This window comes from Trichomycterus rosablanca, chromosome 9 (genome assembly GCF_030014385.1).
Source record: "Trichomycterus rosablanca isolate fTriRos1 chromosome 9, fTriRos1.hap1, whole genome shotgun sequence".
Lineage (NCBI taxonomy): Eukaryota > Metazoa > Chordata > Actinopteri > Siluriformes > Trichomycteridae > Trichomycterus > Trichomycterus rosablanca.
The window spans coordinates 7,496,501-7,515,590 of NC_085996.1; the positions used below are offsets into that span (position 1 = coordinate 7,496,501).

Below are 19,090 nucleotides of genomic sequence, written 5' to 3' on the forward strand. Positions count from 1 at the left end.
ATCGATTGCTTTCATTTACCAATCCACCCTCTGCATGAATTAGGTGGAAGGAGAACTAGGGGTTCCAGGAGGAAACCCATTAAAACATGAACAAACGCTTAAACTTCTCAGGATCGATACTACTCGGTCGATGTCAATAAAATGCCATTCATTTTAGTGTCATGACTATTGATTTATTCGTTTACTCATTCTCATGCTGGTCGGGATGGCAGTGGGTACGGTGTCAAAAGCAAAAACAGTGGAGACAGGGCAGGACTGAACCAATCAAACCTTGGGGTAATTTAGATCAGCCGACCTACCTTCTGCATGTTCCTGGGAAGTGGAAGGAAACTGCAGGACCCAGAGGAAACCCACACAAACATGGGAAGATCGTGGTAAACTTTAGTGACAAGAGACAGAGTTCAAACCCAGGTCCAAAGGACTCATGTTGCTTGGCACCACTCATTTACTTTAATTATAAAAAATCTGAGTATTTTCCATAAAGATATTCGGACCCATATGATGCTTTGGTATGTTCTAGCAAACACTCAGACCTTCACACTGTGAACTTTTTAAAACAAAAACATATTACATGAAGGATTTATAATAACAATAAAAAAAACTCTAACAGTAAACTGTAACGGTAGTTTTGCTCCCCCTGGTGGCAGCTGATTATATCACAGGTAGAAGCAGCTCCGGCTGTGTTTCAGTATTTTTACACTGATGGAAAAAAACGATTTCAGTGTCTGATTTTTCATAAATGTTCAGTCTAGAAACTTTCTGAAAGTATGTTTTCACTTTGTCATTCTGGGTGATTAAATACAGACGGATAGTAAAAAAATTACAGTTATATTCATTCAAAATATAATTCACAACAATATAAAGTGTGCAAAAAGTCTAGAGGTCTGAATACTTTCTGAACCCACTGTATCTTTCTTCAGTACCTTTTCACCATCAAGTTTGGACCTCAGAGATTATATCAGAGATTATATTAGAGACTATAAAAAAATCCAATAACGGGAACATGGCATTAACAGAAGATGCTCAGCTCCTAGGGCCTCTCCTGTTTATCCAGTCTTGGGACCGACCTTAGGATACAAAAAAAAGGACAAAGATACAAAAAAACAAAGAACATCAACAAACTTATATATAACATCAGTAAACATATACAGGGGTTGGACAAAATAACTGAAACACCTGGTTTTAGACCACAATAATTTATTAGTATGGTGTAGGGCCTCCTTTTGCGGCCAATACAGCGTCAATTCGTCTTGGAAATGACATATACAAGTCCTGCACAGTGGTCAGAGGGATTTTAAGCCATTCTTCTTGCAGGATAGTGGCCAGGTCACTACGTGATGCTGGTGGAGGAAAACGTTTCCTGACTCGCTTCTCCAAAACACCCCAAAGTGGCTCAATAATATTTAGATCTGGTGACTGTGCAGGCCATGGGAGATGTTCAACTTCACTTTCATGTTCATCAAACCAATCTTTCACCAGTCTTGCTGTGTGTATTGGTGTATTGTCATCCTGATACACGGCACCGCCATTGGATGCACATGGTCCTCCAGAATAGTTTGGTAGTCCTTGGCAGTGACGCGTCCATCTAGCACAAGTATTGGGCCAAGGGAATGCCATGATATGGCAGCCCAAACCATCACTGATCCACCCCCATGCTTCACTCTGGGCATGCAACAGTCTGGGTGGTACACTTCTTTGGGGCTTCTCCACACCGTAACTCTCCCGGATGTGGGGAAAACAGTAAAGGTGGACTCATCAGAGAACAATACATGTTTCACATTGTGCACAGCCCAAGATTTGCGCTCCTTGCACCATTGAAACCGACGTTTGGCATTGGCACGAGTGACCAAAGGTTTGGCTATAGCAGCCCGGCCGTGTATATCGACCCTGTGGAGCTCCCGACGGACAGTTCTGGTGGAAACAGGAGAGTTGAGGTGCACATTTAATTCTGCCGTGATTTGGGCAGCCGTGGTTTTATGTTTTTTGGATACAATCCGGGTTAGCACCCGAACATCCCTTTCAGACAGCTTCCTCTTGCGTCCACAGTTAATCCTGTTGGATGTGGTTTGTCCTTCTTGGTGGTATGCTGACATTACCCTGGATACTACGGTGGCCGAGAAGTGCAAAACAAATTTACATTTCAGAAAACAAAATTACAAAAAAACTAAAACAAATTTACAACAAAAGCAAAAACAAATGTACAAGTGCTCGGGTACCCAGTGTTTGTAAATTTGTTTTGGCATATGTAAAAGTGTTTCAGCACTTGTAAATTTATTTTCGGCATATGTAATAGGCTCTATGCACGCAAGCTCTGTGACGCGTTTCCGTTTAGCGTTAGTCGGGCAGTCTAGCTTCCGGTTTGTTATAAACACCGGCAAATTTCTAATCACAACGTGTCGTATAGCGGCGAATATACGAGTTTGAGTTCTAAAAATATTAAGAAGGTTTTGTGTTTTCAAAAACAAGATCGGGGTGGATCGGTACATTCTCAGGGTTCATGTTGAACGCTGCATCCGACAGGTTCAAAAGAATAAGTTGTTCGACACAGTGACCGCTATCTGGGAGCATAAATCAGCTGTTTACTGTATCGTGAGATTGGACCACTTGTCAAGGGATGGAGCTAAACATTCGTTTTTTACTGCAATTTTTTAAATATATATATTATAGTTTATACTCTGTTTTTTAAACAAAAGCATAAAAAGCCAACAAAAGCCTCTTCATTATGTAAACATACCTCTTATATCTACACTCTTTGATTATTTTATTAGTTCTACAATTACAGACTGTAGTTCATTTGTTTCTTTCTATACTGTGTTAGCCTCCTTTCTGTTCTTGATGACCAGGACCACCACAGAGCAGGTATTATTTAGGTGGTGGATGATTCTCAGCACTGCAGTGACAATGACATGGTGGTGGTGTGTTAGTGTGTGTTGTGCTGGTATGAGTGGATCAGACACAGCAGCGCTGCTGGAGTTTTTAAACACCGTGTCCACTCACTGTCCACTCTATTAGACACTCCTACCTTGTTGGTCCACCTTGTAGGCATAAAGTCAGAGACGATCGCTCATCTATCGCTGCCGTTTGAGTCGCTCATCTTCTAGACCTTCATCAGTGGTCACAGGACGCTGCCCACGGGGCGCTGTTGGCTGGATATTTTTGGTTGGTGGACTATTCTCAGTCCAGCAGTGACAGTGAGGTGTTTAAAAACTCCAGCAGAGCTGCTGTGTCTGATCCACTCATACCAGCACAACACACACTAACACACCACCACCATGTCAGTGTCACTGCAGTGCTGAGAATGATCCACCACCTAAATAATACCTGCTCTGTGGGGGTCCTGGGAGAGTCATTGAAGAACAGCATGAAAGGGGGCTAACAAAGCATGTAGAGAAACAGATGGACTACAGTCAGTAATTGTAGAACTACAAAGTGCTTCTATATTGAGTGTGTAAAACAGTTTTTGCTGTTTCTTACATTTTGTGAATCTGGCAGTTGTTTAACATTCATTTCATAATGAATAGACCACTTGAATGGCGTTAAAAAGACTTGAAATAAAGTCTACATTTAACTTCAAATGGACGTTTTTTTTTTTTTCCACTTTTGTAATGCGATACAAGGTTTTGAACTGAACAGCATATATATTTGATACCCCATTGCTGCCAAATTGACACTGATAAATTCTGTAATGACTTAAATTTTTGATAACCTGTTATAAACATAAGAATAAAAAAATCAAAGTTCCTCCTCGCATTTACAACAAATATGTTTTTGGAGAAAGACATGTTAATACTGTAACATCAAATTAATCAATTGACAGGAAATTTATTATGGTCTGACATATAACATTTGATAATGAATAAAAGATAACTCATTCATATATTGGTGAACAAAACTTTTTACACTTAATCAAAAGATTGAGGGTAAATTGCTAATATATCCAGTCAGATATGTTTAGTTTGTTTTATGTTTTATTAGGATTTTAACATCATGTTTTACACTTTGGTTACATTCATGACAGAAATGGTAGTTACTCATTACACAAGATTCATCAGTTCAAGTTTTAATATCAAACAGTTATGGACAATTTTGTATCTCCAATTCACCTCACTTGCACGTCTATGGACTGTGGGAGGAAACAGGAGCTGCCGGAGGAAACCCACGCAGATACAGGGAGAACATGCAAACCTCACACAGAAAGAACCCGGACCACTCCACCTGGGAATTGAACACACATACATTATACTGTATCTATCTATATATATATATATATATATATATATATATATATAGAAGATGCATAAAAATGAAATTTTAATGGTATGCTTCAAAGCTAACTAAAACATGAATCTTAATACTGGTCTGTCAAGCTAGATGTAGTGTTTGTCTAGTCTAGCAAAACAACCACTAACCAGTTTACAACTAGCCACTTGCATGGTTCTAAGGAAATGTTTGCTAACGTACTTACCTTCATATTTGTTAATGTCGCTGGAGTTGTACATTTAAAATCCTTTTTCCCGCTTGTTAGAAGAAGCAGTACAAACAATGCGTCGGTCGGTCTCGAGGTTAATCTTGAAGACAACAAGTGTAAAAGAGAGCCGTGGCTAACGTTATCTGCTTGTTGACGACCGGCGAATGAATACCGGAAGTTGATCTGCCAGTATACGAGAACCCGGAAGACAGTCGTGCATAGAGCGTATTTTGTTTTCTAAAATGTATATTTGTTTTGCACTTCCCGGCCGCACATTTCTGACGGAAAAGGCAGGGACAATAAACCGGAAGTTCGTGTTGCTTACCTGCTGTCAATCAAACTGTTTCTCAGCGATAAAGTGAACGGAGTTTGTGATGGTGACGATAAACAAGGTTTTGTCTAGTTTGTGGAAATCATTTTATCCAGTTGACCCGCTATTGTTTTTCTTGTGGAAAGTTTTGTGCAGATGTTTAGACGTGGCGTGTGCATCTCTATTTACCGTCCGCTCTTCTAAACATCTAAGGAATTCCCACAAGAACAACAAAAGCGAAATAATGAAAATAATTAACACAAAATGGACAAAACATTGTTTATTAGGGACGGAACATTTGATCCCGAGGCTTGTTGAAGCTTGTTTCACTTTTGTAACACTGGACTCAGCATGTGCGGGACTGATGAAGCTTTGTGCTGTGATTTATCTCACTCACTATATAAGAGACAATCAAACCAGGGTTACCCACCGTCCTGTAACATACAGAATCCTGCTTTATCTGGAGACTAAACGCCGCGTTCTGTATTGAACTGATACAGGACGCTTTGTTCCGTATTTTTATCAATGGGAGACGGTGTGGTGTATAAAACAGAAGGAAACTGCTGCTTAATTCATTATATTAAGTAGTGTTCACTTTTATTCTTAGTAACGGTGTGTGTGTGCTGGTTATAGCAGCAGGGGGGGACCTTACACAGTCATGAGAACAAAGGTTTTATTTATGGTGTTTAAAATTTATTATTTTCATTCTTTATAAAAAGTCAGAACCATATTTTAGGCAAAACAACGCACTCCGCCCACTGTGCTACACATACAGCGGTTTATTAAACAGGTTATGTCACGTTACTAAGAATAAAAGTGAACACTACTTAATATAATGAATTAAGCAGCAGTTTCCTTCTGTTTTATACACCACACCGTCTCCCATTGATAAAAATACGGAACAAAGCGTCCTGTATCAGTTCAATACAGAACGCGGCGTTTAGTCTCCAGATAAAGCAGGATTCTGTATGTTACAGGACGGTGGGTAACCCTGGTTTGATTGTCTCTTATATAGTGAGTGAGATAAAACACAGCACAAAGCTTCATCAGTCCCGCACATGCTGAGTCCAGTGTTACAAAAGTGAAACAAGCTTCAACAAGCCTCGGGATCAAATGTTCCGTCCCTAATAAACAATGTTTTGTCCATTTTGTGTTAATTATTTTCATTATTTCGCTTTTGTTGTTCTTGTGGGAATTCCTTAGATGTTTAGAAGAGCGGACGGTAGATAGAGATGCACACGCCACGTCTAAACATCTGCACAAAACTTTCCACAAGAAAAACAATAGCGGGTCAACTGGATAAAATGATTTCCACAAACTAGACAAAACCTTGTTTATCGTCACCATCACAAACTCCGTTCACTTTATCGCTGAGAAACAGTTTGATTGACAGCAGGTAAGCAACACGCACTTCCGGTTTATTGTCCCTGCCTTTTCCGTCAGAAATGTGCGGCCGGGAAGTGCAAAACAAATATACATTTTAGAAAACAAAATTACATATGCCGAAAATAAATTTACAAGTGCTGAAACACTTTTACATATGCCAAAACAAATTTACAAACACTGGGTACCCGAGCACTTGTAAATTTGTTTTTGCTTTTGTTGTAAATTTGTTTTAGTTTTTTTGTAATTTTGTTTTCTGAAATGTAAATTTGTTTTGCACTTCTCGGCCACCGTAGGATACCGTGGCTCTTGATACATCACAAAGACTTACTGTCTTGGTCACAGATGCGCCAGCAAGACGTGCACCAACAATTTGTCCTCTTTTGAACTCTGGTATGTCACCCATAATGTTGTGTGCATTGCAATATTTTGAGCAAAACTGTGCTCTTACCCTGCTAATTGAACCTTCACACTCTGCTCTTACTGGTGCAATGTGCAATTAATGAAGATTGGCCACCAGACTGGTCCAATTTAGCCATGAAACCTCCCACACTAAAATGATAGGTGTTTCAGTTATTTTGTCCAACCCCTGTATATCTATGGTTAGTATAAACATTATTACTATGACTATATGTAAATAGTAAATAGTTATACTTATAAGTTTACTGATTTTCTCTGTTTGCTATTATTTTTACTTCAGGTAGATGCTAACTGAATTTCGTTGCCTTGTACCTGTACTGAGCAATGACAACATTGAATCTGTCTATCTGTATATACAACCCTACAGAAGGCTGTAATTGCCCTGATCTACACCTTGCCCTTTACACACAGAGGTTTGAGTCTCTGGTGAGGTGAATTACAGATACAAAAATTGTCCATGACTGTGTTTGATATTAAAAACTTGAAATGATGAATCTTGTGTAATGAGTAACACCTGTCCTGTCATGAATGTAACCAAAGTGTAAAACATGATGTTAAAATCACAAAAAAACTTACGTTACATTAAAATTACATTGAAGTGTTTTAGCCACGCTCATTGCTTAAAATTGTTTAAAATCAGTTACATGAATTATATCCAACTTTGTTGAAATAGTTTGGGGAAGGCCCTTTCATGTTCCAGCATAACTGTGCCTCTGGGCCCAAAGTCTGTAAAGAAATTCCAGTAGCCTGACCTTAACCCCATGAAACACATTTGGGATGAATTAGAACATAATTGGTGAGCCAAGCATTCTCATGTAATGTGTGTGGCAAATGTCTCAAATGCCCTTTGGACTAAACAGGCACAGTTTCCCACAGATACACTCAAAAATCTTGTGAAGAACCGTTTCAGATTAAAGGAGGCAGTTATCACCATAATGAATTTTTAAAGTGAGGTTTATTTACATGCTTAGTTTTTCCAAAAATATGTCTACACCAATCACAAGCAGAGGACTTCAGCATTAAAATGGTAAAGGATTGTAAACAAACAAGCTGTTCTAGCATGTGCATAATTGTATGTATTTGCAAGAGCACACAGTGAAGCTTTCAGGTAAAACAATACAAATCTTGGAAGTTTAAATTTATACTATAGTGTAAGAATACACAGAGAACATAAATTTTTCACTTTGCACAGAGAAATAGAGAGAAGCATAATTCTCTTCTGTATTCTTTTGCTGCTCATGCATATACCTTAATCTAAATTACTCAAGTTTTCTAAAGCTTAAATGTGCTTTCCTCCTTCCTCCTAAAACACATCACACAACATTAAAGACAATGCATGAATGATTTACAAGACCATATTACACTCTATAGAAGCATTATTCTGGATCACATAATCTCACTGATGAGTCTTTTAATGGGTGTAAAAGTCTAACCAGAAAACTAATCCCGACCCTAAACCCAAACCCAGCGTAGAGAGGTTGAGTGAATGTGGTCTGGATCCTGTGAAGGAGCGTCATTGTATCAGAGACATTGTAGAAGGACAGAGTTCCTGCACTGTGATCTACAAACACCCCTATTTTGGAGCAGGATGGAACCTTGATCTCAGTCTGAATGTTGTTGTGCCAGAAGGACAGAGAGGAAGAAAAACTCTCCAGACTCCAGGACTGATCGTTCCGCCCAAATCTACACTCATTACTCTCTTCTTTCCTGCTGATTCCTTTATATGACACTGATAAAGACACATCACCTCTCCACTCCACCTCCCAGTAGCAGCATCCACTTAAACTCTGCTTACACAACACTTGCTTCCAGTATCTAAACTGCTCTGGATGATCAGGGGGTTGGTCCTGCTCCTGGTTATTAATACATCTCACCACTCTGTTGTTGTTATACAGTCTGAGGCTCCAATGTGCTGTGTTGGGATCAAGTGTCAGATGATGGAAATCTGAGAAAAACAGAAAATTAAACTGTTCAATGACAATAACAGGTGTAAATTACAACACAGATGACAAAGTATTATTTATGTACTTATTTATGATTATTCCATCATTGCCTCATACTGATCATTGTCAGGGTGAGTCCTGTGCTACCTGGACACAACAAGTAAAGATCAGGAATACACTCTGAACAGGATATTAAAGGAAACAGGGAACTGCACATTTATCTAATCACTCGCTCACTTACACACTAAATCACACAGTCATTCTGAGTGTGTAACTATGTGTGTGTTTGTGTGTGTGGTTTAGACTTACATCCCAGAAAATCATCTCTTAAGTGTAAAATCATCCGCACTGCTGCAACTGCGAACACAGAGAAACAAACACAAAAATGCATCATCACTTTTGTGGACACCACTGTGAACACTTGTGAACACACCATGATAAAACACTACAGCTGCTCAACAGTTCAGTTTTTCTATTGTTATATATTGTGCTTGATAAGACTCCACTCGTTTTCAATAGGAGACTTTTTTTTTTGCAGTGGTAACAATTATGATTTTTTTGGCTCAGAGAACACAATGTCCATAATTTTCAAAAACAATTTTGAATTGTCAGACACAGCTCAGATTTACACTTTGCGTCAGTCAATCTCAAAACAACTTCAGAGGAGCCAGAGAATCAGCAGTATTTCAGGATTTTGCCTTTAATTAAAATGTAAATCCATCACTCTTCACGTTGTCTTGCTAACTTGGTGTCAGTATCCCAGCTCCTCTGTGGTGGAATTGGCTACTACCTTTATTTTGAACAGCCCAATGCCTTAATTATTTCTGTAAAAGTCTGAGGATCTAACTCTTATCTAAGTAATACCTTCAATAAATGCTCTTTCAATTTCTGTTTGTTCTTCCTCATGTTTTTTTTACCTATGTTTTTGTTTAATTACATAGGCTGCTTGGATGACAGCTCCTGTTAAATAATTAAATATAAAATGGAAATATGAGCAAGTAAAATACTGTTTTTATTAAAGGTAAGCTCATCTTACCCTGTGGAATGATTTGCTTAAACTCATAAGTATAAAATTTCTTAAGTTTCTCATGTAGATGTGAGAGAGATTTCTGAACTTTCTTAAATAAATCGTGTTGATTGACGGTGACACTGGGTGAGTCGTCACATCCAGAAGAAACACAGACAGACTGGAAACTCTACAGAAAGAAAACAAAAACATATATTTAGTCAAATATTTGGTCAAATAAGACCAAGTGGCTAAGCTTTATTGCTGATTTGCTATAAGGCATTTTAAAGAGTTGATGGGAAACCGCACCTTCTGTAGATCAGACAAGGGATTGTTACCTGTAAGAAGTGGATGTGATCTGGTGAGTGTAAAATCGGCTGCAGCTCAGTGGCTTTTCTCTCAAGATCAGAAATTTCCTGCTCCAGCTGCTCCAGTAATCTTTCAGCCCGACTCAGTTCTGCTTTTTCTCGATCTTTAATCTGCTGTGTAACCTCAGAGCGCTTTTTCTTCATGTACACAATCAGCTCACTAAAGAACCGCTCGTTGTCACTTACAGCTTCCTGTGCAGAGTTCTGTTAGTAAATACAAAAACAGTATAAAAATGATGAATCACTTTTACTGTGAGATAAGGTGTTTTTTTATTTTACTGCTCACCTTAAAACTGTTCATAGCTTGTTTTATCTCCAGCACCTTCTTCAGTTTCTCCTGAATTCTCTGCTGATACTTCCTCTGCTCTTCCTCTAGTTCATTCTGAGCACAAAGCAATTTTTTTCAGCAGATCATACAATTATAAGATATAGCATTTTCTGTTTTACCACCGCTTTTTCCAAGTCAAGGTCGCAGTGGGTACAATTTACAGGGCAAAAGGAAGCACCTCAGACAGGTCGCCAGTCCATCACAGTGCAAACACACACACACACACACACACACCTAAGGGCAATTTAGTATTTCCAGTTAACCTGACTACATGTCTTTGAACTGTTCCAACAACCATGGGCTCCTCTATGAAGCTAACAGATGATCTGAAAGTTTTTAAAATCATAAAGGGGAGACTTAAACGACGGCGATCACGGACTGTTAGGTAGATGAAGTGAATCAAGGAAGAATGGAGAAAAAAATCACTAGCAAAACTGCAACAGTTGGAACGAAGATGGAACACAGGCATCAAATTCTAAATGTGTTTCTATTTACAAAATAATCAGTAAAAACACTGGAAATATTTTCCTTCTACTTTTATCAGTTATCAGTGTAGGGTTTGAATTGAATTGAGGGCAGTTGTAGCCTAGCGGTTAAGATACTTGTCCAGTAATCAGAAGGTTGCTGGTTCAAGCCTCACCACTGCCAGGTTGCCACTGTTGGGCCCTTGAGAAAGGCCCTTAACCCTAAATTACTTAGATTGTATACTGTCACAACTGTAAGTCACTTTGGATAAAAGCGTCTGCTAAAAAAATGTAAATGTAAAAATGTTAAATAAGTGGAACTAATTTAAGAGAATGAACAAACCACAGACTTTTTCTATCACATTTTACAAAATGTTTCAACTTTTATGGAAATGTTTTTTTTATATAACAATAGTTAAAGGTTTTTTTGTGTCCTTGCAATGACAATATATAAAATATATAAATACATAAAACAATAAAATCTCATTACTCCACAATTGTTTGTTTTTGTCTGCAGCTGATAACACAATGTTTTTTTTACAATGTTTATTTTAGACTAACAACGACTGAGTACAAAATATGACAATTTAATAATCAAGATGACTCTGGTAAATACAAGAAAAACTATGTTTAAATAACTAAAATAAAAAATACCTGTTTCTCATTTCTTTCTGAAGCAACTGAGACGGTGTCATGGTCCTTATGAGTATCCAGCATGCACAGGGAACAAATACATTCTTTATCAGTACGACAGTAGATTTTCAGCACTTCATCATGTTGCTCACAGATCTTCTTTTGTAATTTTGATATAACTTCTACTAATGTGTGCTTCTTTAATACAGGAACTTCATAGTGAGGTTTCAGATGGATTTTACAGAAGGAGGCCAGACACGTCAGACATGTCTTGACAGCTTTGAGTTTCCTCTCAGTGCAGAAATCACAACCCACATCACCAGGTCCAGCAGAACAGTCACCTGCAGGATCAGACTGGGGTTTAGTCTTCTTCAGTTTCTCCATCAGTTCAGCCAGCATGTTGTTTCTGCGTAGAACAGGTCTGGGAGTGAAAGCTTCTCTACACTGAGGACACGTGTAAACACCAGCATCATTATCCTGATCCCAGCACTTATTAATACACCCCATACAGAAACTGTGTCCACACAGGATAGTTACTGGATCCTTCAGTAGAGACAGACAGATTGGGCAGCTGAACTCATCCTGATCTATCAAAACACTGGATTCTGCCATTTTCTTTCTCTCCTGCACTGGAATAAAACAGCTCAGAGTTCAGTTTCGTTTTCTCTGAAATGAGCTTTCTGTTTCTGAGCTTTTTATAGTGGACAGAAGAAGGTGGAGCTTTAAAGAGGGAGAAAAGAAGGAGGAAGAATAAGGAGGAGGAGGTGCTGCAGCATGAATAAGGAGTTTGTCAGGACTTGTTTCAATCGGAGGTGAATCAGAATCAGATTTATTGGCCTGATGGTATCTCTCTAGTATAAACACAGTATACAAGCAATGTATACATTAAACATTAAACACAAAAATATACAAACTATAAGACTGTGGTAAAAGACTGTGGTGTAGTAACATTTTAAAATTATAGTAATGTTTCCTTTTGTATTCACGTATCAGAATCATTTTCAGAATCAGAAAGACAAATATGAGATCTGTTGAAACATGACACACATACACACATATACTCTTCTTAAACATGATTTATTATTGTCTGACTTGTAGTCCACCAATATGTCCAAAAATATGTGGACATCCGTTCTAGTTATTAAATTCAGGAGTTTCAGTTAAAGTCACTGCTAGTAGGTGTATGAAATTGCACAAAGCACAGACCATAAAGACATGGTTCAGCCCTCAACTTTGGAAACCGGAACACTGATAACAAATGAATTGGAACTCTGATATTAAACCTTACAAATTTTCCTCTTGACTTAATGGGCACAATATCTTATGGACACGCTCCAAAATCTTGTGGAAAGCCTTCAAAAAGAGTTGCAATGGGGGCAATCTTATATTAGTGCCCATACATAATTTTGGCTATATAGTGTGGGTTTATATAAGAAATCTTGTAATTATACATGTTCATCTAAGTGAAAAACAAACCTACTGGTTATATATAACTCATACCTATTCATAATTGACACTATATGGCCAAAATTATCTGGACACTTGAGCATGAGCTTGCTGGACATCCAGTTCATGTGATCTTTACAGCTAGAACAACAGCCACTCTTCTGAGAAGGCTTCTCACAAAACTTTGAAGTATGTCTGTGGGGATTTGTGTCAGCTTTGGGTAAAACAAAAGCCTGCTATAATGTTCCAGTTCATTCCAAAGCTGATCAGTGGGGCTGAGGTCAGAACTCTGTGCAGGACACTGGAGTACACATTTTTCTGCATGTCTTTATAAAACTTACGTTTTGGCGAATTCTAGAGGTAATTTTAAGAACTGCATCCAAGATGAGGAAAAAAAAAATTTCTACCAAACAACCCCCAACAAGTGGTAAAAATATTAACATTTAATTCATAATCATTACAATACATTTAACTTTTGGAGCTAATTGTTTACATCAGACAGTCAGCAGTGTTATAAAAAGTATTAGATAGCATAAGCAAAAACTTAATTTTGCCTTAAAACTTTATTTTTAAGACACTGTGAATTTGGGGTAAAAATCTATCTGTTAATAACAGAGGCAAAGTTTTATCCAAAGCATCTTTAAGTAAGTGATTAATCTAAACAAGATTTCGAAAAATATTAAACATATTTATAAAGTTTAAAAATAGAAATTTAATGCAGCACCAATCACTTAGGAACATACTGAAACTGTACTTTTAAGTATTTGGGGTATGAAGCCTGCACACATTTAACATTTATGGTTGTTTTCTTTTTTGTAGCAGCGACCAAGGTAGGAAGAATTCTTGGTGGATTACAGCTGTACTACAGTGTTAGCTTCTAGATGGAAATGGAACGATAAAGTCGGAAATTAAATTTCATTAAGAGAAAATGCATTACTCCACACAAATATACCTTTATCATTTTTTCTTGTTTATTTGTAAAATGACATTGTAAATACTACACTAATACTGATTGGGAAAAACAAGTGATTTATAAAAAAAAAATCTATTTATAACTGTACAGATTCCTCCTACAGGAGTGGATCAGAAGTTTTGGAGATCTGCAGGGTGCACAAAGTTATTCCTGAACAGGTGATACGCCAGCAGCTGACCACCAAAGATCATAATCACCAGTCCTGAGCCTGAAAATAAACCAGCAGAAGATCCCATTACACTTCAATACAAAACAGAAACAGCATTGTAAATCTGATTGGGATTACACTACAAGGATTTTAATGATTTCTGCAAATTGTTCTTTTTTGGTGGCTGAATGACTGGAACAGATTCTTTCTTGTTAGAGAGAATCTTTCACGTTGTTTGTTGATTGCAGTTTTCTCAGACAGCAGAGGGTGCAAATGTTCATTCTCCTTAAATCCTGTAAAACTCTAGAATCACGTCTGTGGACAAAATTTGATTCCACTCAGCCAAAACGTATACCGAGAACGTCGTGGTACGTTCTGTGTGGAGTTTGCATGTTCTCCCCGTGTCTGTGTGGGTTTTCCTCCGGGAGCTCTGGTTTCCTCCCACAGTACAAAGTTGTTGTGATGTTGTTTGACATTGAACTTGAACTGATGAATCATGTAACTGAACTACTGGTCCTGTCATTGATGTACCCAAAGTGTAAAACATGAAGTTAAAATCCTAATAAATAAATAAATATGGCTAGAATATAGCAGCCAGTTCTTACCCAGAGCGATCCACCAGTGCTCAGTTGAAGGAAAATCAGCCATAACTAAAACAAAAAACATCAAGTCAAGTCAAGAGTCAATAGAGGTTTTATTGTCATTTCAGCTATATACGAGTACATACTGAAATGAAACAACGTTCCTCCAGGACCAAGGTGCAACATAGAACAAAAAGTGCAAGACAGTACAGTACAGTGCAGGTAGACAACAGTACAATAAATACAAGAAGGCCTAAAATAAATACAAAAAGACATTCATAGTCTAAAGAGTAATTAAGGAAGACAAGACTAGAGACAAGTGTTGGTCAGTACATGGAACTGAGTAAATAATGAGTGAGGTAGAAAAACATATTCTGATATGCAAAGTAATGTTTCAAGTATTATTCCGGCATATAATGTTTCAGTTTAGAATTAGAATAGTTTTATAATGTCTAGATGTGCAGGTATTGTACAGCATTAGTTATGTGTATCAGTCAAGTCAAGTCAGACTTATTTATATAACGCTTCTTACAATGAACATTGACTCAAATCAACTTAGGAACATTTACTAAAGTCCACAAACAGAACATACAGCACCCTCTTAAACCCAGCTCACATCTATAGCATTATTAAGACAGGATAGGTTTTACAGGATGTAATATGTGATTAGATCTTCCTCTGTGATCGGGCTCTCACATTCAGACTGTATTGAGGTTCAAACCTGAGTCCAGGGCGGTGGTGTGACTTTTCAAAATAAAGTTTTAAGGCAAAAATATGATTTTCCTTATACTTGCTAACCATGTGTTGGGGGTTGTTTGGTAGAAATGTAGTAGTTATTCCAAGTATGCTCCTAATTTCCCCTTGTTGAGGTGGATCAGCATTAAGGGTTGCACCCAAATAAACAAACCACCTTCAGTCTGGGATAGTTTGGATTTTTTGCTGGTTTATAAAGATCCCAAACATAAACCAGAGCCAAATGATTCACTTGTTAACAGATTTTAAATGTAATTCCAAAATTCCCCTGCATGCCACTGCCATGAACTTATAGCCCATTACTGCATGTTCATGTTATACTGTATTATTATAAACAATATTAACATCATCTTTGTAACATTAAGGCCTGCTTGTGACCCAATTCTGGGCTGAGACACACCAGGATTTCTCTCCTTTTCATTTTTTAAAATCAGAACTAGGTTTCGTACCTGAGACAGTAAGGCCGATGTGTATGAGCGTGACGGTGATGGCGTAGTCCCACACCCACTCCTCCACGATCCAGGCAAACACAAGGCCTCCCAGAAGATACGTCACCTCTGTCGAGATCACACTCACTGCACAACAATCAAACACGTCACTGCATGTGTTTTATTACATTCAAATAATCTGCAGTGCTGATTACTAGCAGGTAGTTTGGATCATCTGTCTTTCATCAGTGATTTTGTAAGGCTGGGCCATAAATTATTACTAACAAACAGCCAATGTGTTTTAAACCATGAAAGCTTCTGGCTTCTTAGCATTCATTTCAGGTGGTTCTCGGGTGGGAAGCATATAGCACCCATAACAAAATCCTGCTGGTTAAAATAGCCAAATGCATTTCCAGCTCTCCTGCACTTCAAAACAGCTTTTCATCCAGTGTAAGTATGAGTATGTAAGATTCATCAGTTCACAAGTTTAATGTCAAACACAGTCCTGGACAATTTTGTATCTCCAATTCATCTCACTTGCATGTCTTTGGAGGAAAACCCACACAGACCAGGGGAGAACATGCAAACTCCACACAGTAAGGACCTCCAGCTGGTAATTGAACCCAGGACCTTCTTGCTGTGAGGCGACAGTGCTACCCACCGAGCCACTGTGCCGCCCCATAAACGTCATAATTATTTTTCATTCATGATTGTTGACCGCATGTTTAGACTTTTTACATCAGCAATTACACAAAACTTTATTTATTTTTCGTAAATGCTTGAATCAGGCTTACCTAAATATCTCGGGCTGTGCCATGATGGTTGTGTTGTGTAGTCGAAAGGAGCTAATAAACTGTCAACCTCTTCAACCCTGATACACCAAAATATACACAAAAATCATTTAAATCTTTCAGTAACTAGAACACAAGTAGCACAAAATACTGGTACAGTCCACTCCAGAATGATTTGCACCATTTTAGCGTCCATCCACTTCCCTCATCAGTAGGGTCTAAATATAACATAAATACAAGGTGACACAGAGGCCAAATTCTGCTAGTCAGGAGAAAACAAAAATAAAATTGAATAAATAAATTCAAAAGTGTGTTGAGACTGCTGAATCAGGCATTTATAAGTTAGAATAATAATGTTTAAGCAATAGTTCAATGGTTCAACATAGTCAAAGGTTAAATAAACCTGCTTGTAAGAGAATGCTTATTTATTTTGCCTGTAAACACAGTGATGAGGATGGTTAGAGAGCCAAAGAGCCAAAAAGTTTTATTAGTTTTGCAAAACTATTATAGTAAAATACTACATTTACTACATAACTATGTTAACATTGAGAATATCACAGTAACACAGTCAGCCTTGAATTCCTCTGCTTAAATATACCCAGATAAAGAATGTTGGTTATAACCCTGAACCATGGCTCGTGTCTTCATTCAAACATGTTGTGCTTTACCACATCTGAAATGTCTAACACAAAACTCTGTACCTTTAAGAGGCCACGGAGGATTGAGCTCAGACTACAGGAAGTCAAAATCAATTTTGCACCACCACATACACACACACACACACACTAGACAGAGGAAGTTAAGTATAGTAAAATGGTGGAAAGTTTTACTTGAGGATTCCGATGCACAGACTGACGGCGATGTAGTAGAGAGAGTAAAAGCACAGCATGCACATCAACAGGTTCTGCAGAACAACCTGAAATACAAACACAGCCAATAATACAGCGTCATACATCACACAACCCAGAACAGAACCACAGCATTCAAAAATAAACAGTACAGTCCAACATCATTCTTTCTTCGCATGTCCCAGCTTTTTTGGAAGCTGGGGTCAGAGTGCAGGGTCAGCCATTGTATGGCGCCACTGGAGCAGACAGGGTTAAGGGCCTTGCTCAAGGGCCCAACAGTGGCAGCATGGCAGATTCGGGATTCAAAAGGGTAGCCAAAAGTTCTACCCACTAGGCTACCACTGCTGTTTGATCTGCTCTGCTAATGGCGTTCATAGCCATGCTAAATCACTCTAGACTCCAAATTTGTCTGCAGGTTTTCAAACCAGCCAAGCAGAAGCTACAGCTGATTTCACTGCTTCAATTAAATTGTGTGGCTTCTCGTCGGTTGTATCAGATGAAGCCCCTGTTACGGCTGGAATGAAAACCTGCAGCCACACAGATGATGAACCATGATTAACCAAAAGCAAGCTAAAGAGGTATCATTTACCCAGGTATCGCTGAGCTTGCTGCTAATTGGTGGCTGGCCATGGCGTTTGATCAGTGAGGTTCCACAGCACCGGCAACAATAATCCAAAAACATGAAGAGCAGACGGCTTCTACTGAATCCCCAAACATGGATCACAAATACGGACACGGATCACGAAACAACCAGTGCTAGCAGGCAGTGTAGCGTTAACTCTCTGTGTCCATGAGGACAGGTCTTAATGGGATTAGCAACACGCTTAAATGTTTGCAGCAATCTGGGCCAGATTACACACATCACACAGGCAAAACAATTGGTGCTTCTTCACAGAATTGAGGTCAGAGAGGTTGAGTAAGGAAAGCTTGTTAGGAACTCAGAAGATCTGAGATAATCTTGATCAGACCTCAACCGGCTCATAGATCCAGGAAATTGGGATTCATGTTGTTTTCAGTTGCTGGTAGTTTGCACCCCTTTTATTTTGTCTACAAAAGTCTATAAAGGTCTATAAAGACATGACTTGACAACTTGTGTGTAGAGAAACTTTGGTGGCCTACACAGAGCCCTGTAGACCCTATTAAACACATTTAGGATAAATTGGAATGTTTTTTTTATGATTCAGCCCAACATCAGAACCTAATCTCTAAATGAACTGACACAAAGTCAAAACTGAACTGAACTCTTATTCAGTAGAGTGGAGGATGTTACAGCCAAGTCTATTTTAATACTCAAGGATTTGGAAAAAAAATAATATATACAAATACTTTTGGTCATATAGTGTATAGTCTTGTATATATTGTGGCAGCACATGTAGTGTATGTACTTGATGGTCCAGTTAAGCTACATCCATTGCTATCAGGTGCATGGAATAAAGCATAAAGCCAGATTATCTCCAAAGACAAACATTGGCAGCAAAATGGGTCACACTGCTAGAGCTGTTGGCGTTATCTTCTACTGTTGAGAAGTGGAAACCTCTTGGAGCAACAACAGCTCAGCCATGAATCCATACATGCTTGCATATTGGGATATATCGGGAGTGCTGTCATTAGACTTTCAAGCATTGGAAACATGCTCTTTGCAGTGATTGTTTATAGTTTTGAATCTGGATGTCTGAAAAAAGGAAAACTAATAGAAAAATGTTATATTATATGTTTTAGTGAGGTGGTTCCTCCTTTTTACAAACAAAGCACCATAAGTGAGTTGGAGAATTTATATTAAAGGACACTTTAGTGGGAAT

The 19,090-nt window shown here is 38.3% G+C and overlaps 2 protein-coding genes across 2 annotated transcripts; both read right to left on the reverse strand.

Annotated features, from left to right (window-relative positions):
- Positions 1-7,538: 7,538 nt before the first annotated feature.
- Positions 7,539-11,955, reverse strand: LOC134320413 (E3 ubiquitin-protein ligase TRIM16-like). Its single transcript, XM_063001783.1, has 6 exons — positions 11,345-11,955; positions 10,185-10,280; positions 9,869-10,102; positions 9,561-9,720; positions 8,834-8,881; positions 7,539-8,526 (listed from the first exon to the last, which is right to left on the reverse strand). Exons 1-6 carry the CDS (start codon positions 11,933-11,935, stop codon positions 7,958-7,960), a joined length of 1,698 nt encoding a protein of 565 aa, XP_062857853.1. The 5' UTR covers positions 11,936-11,955; the 3' UTR covers positions 7,539-7,957.
- A 1,804-nt stretch (positions 11,956-13,759) lies between these two features.
- Positions 13,760-17,973, reverse strand: tmem244 (transmembrane protein 244). Its single transcript, XM_063001785.1, has 6 exons — positions 17,881-17,973; positions 17,274-17,359; positions 16,447-16,523; positions 15,674-15,799; positions 14,496-14,540; positions 13,760-13,950 (listed from the first exon to the last, which is right to left on the reverse strand). Exons 1-6 carry the CDS (start codon positions 17,971-17,973, stop codon positions 13,853-13,855), a joined length of 525 nt encoding a protein of 174 aa, XP_062857855.1. The 3' UTR covers positions 13,760-13,852.
- Between the last annotated feature and the right edge of the window lie 1,117 nt (positions 17,974-19,090).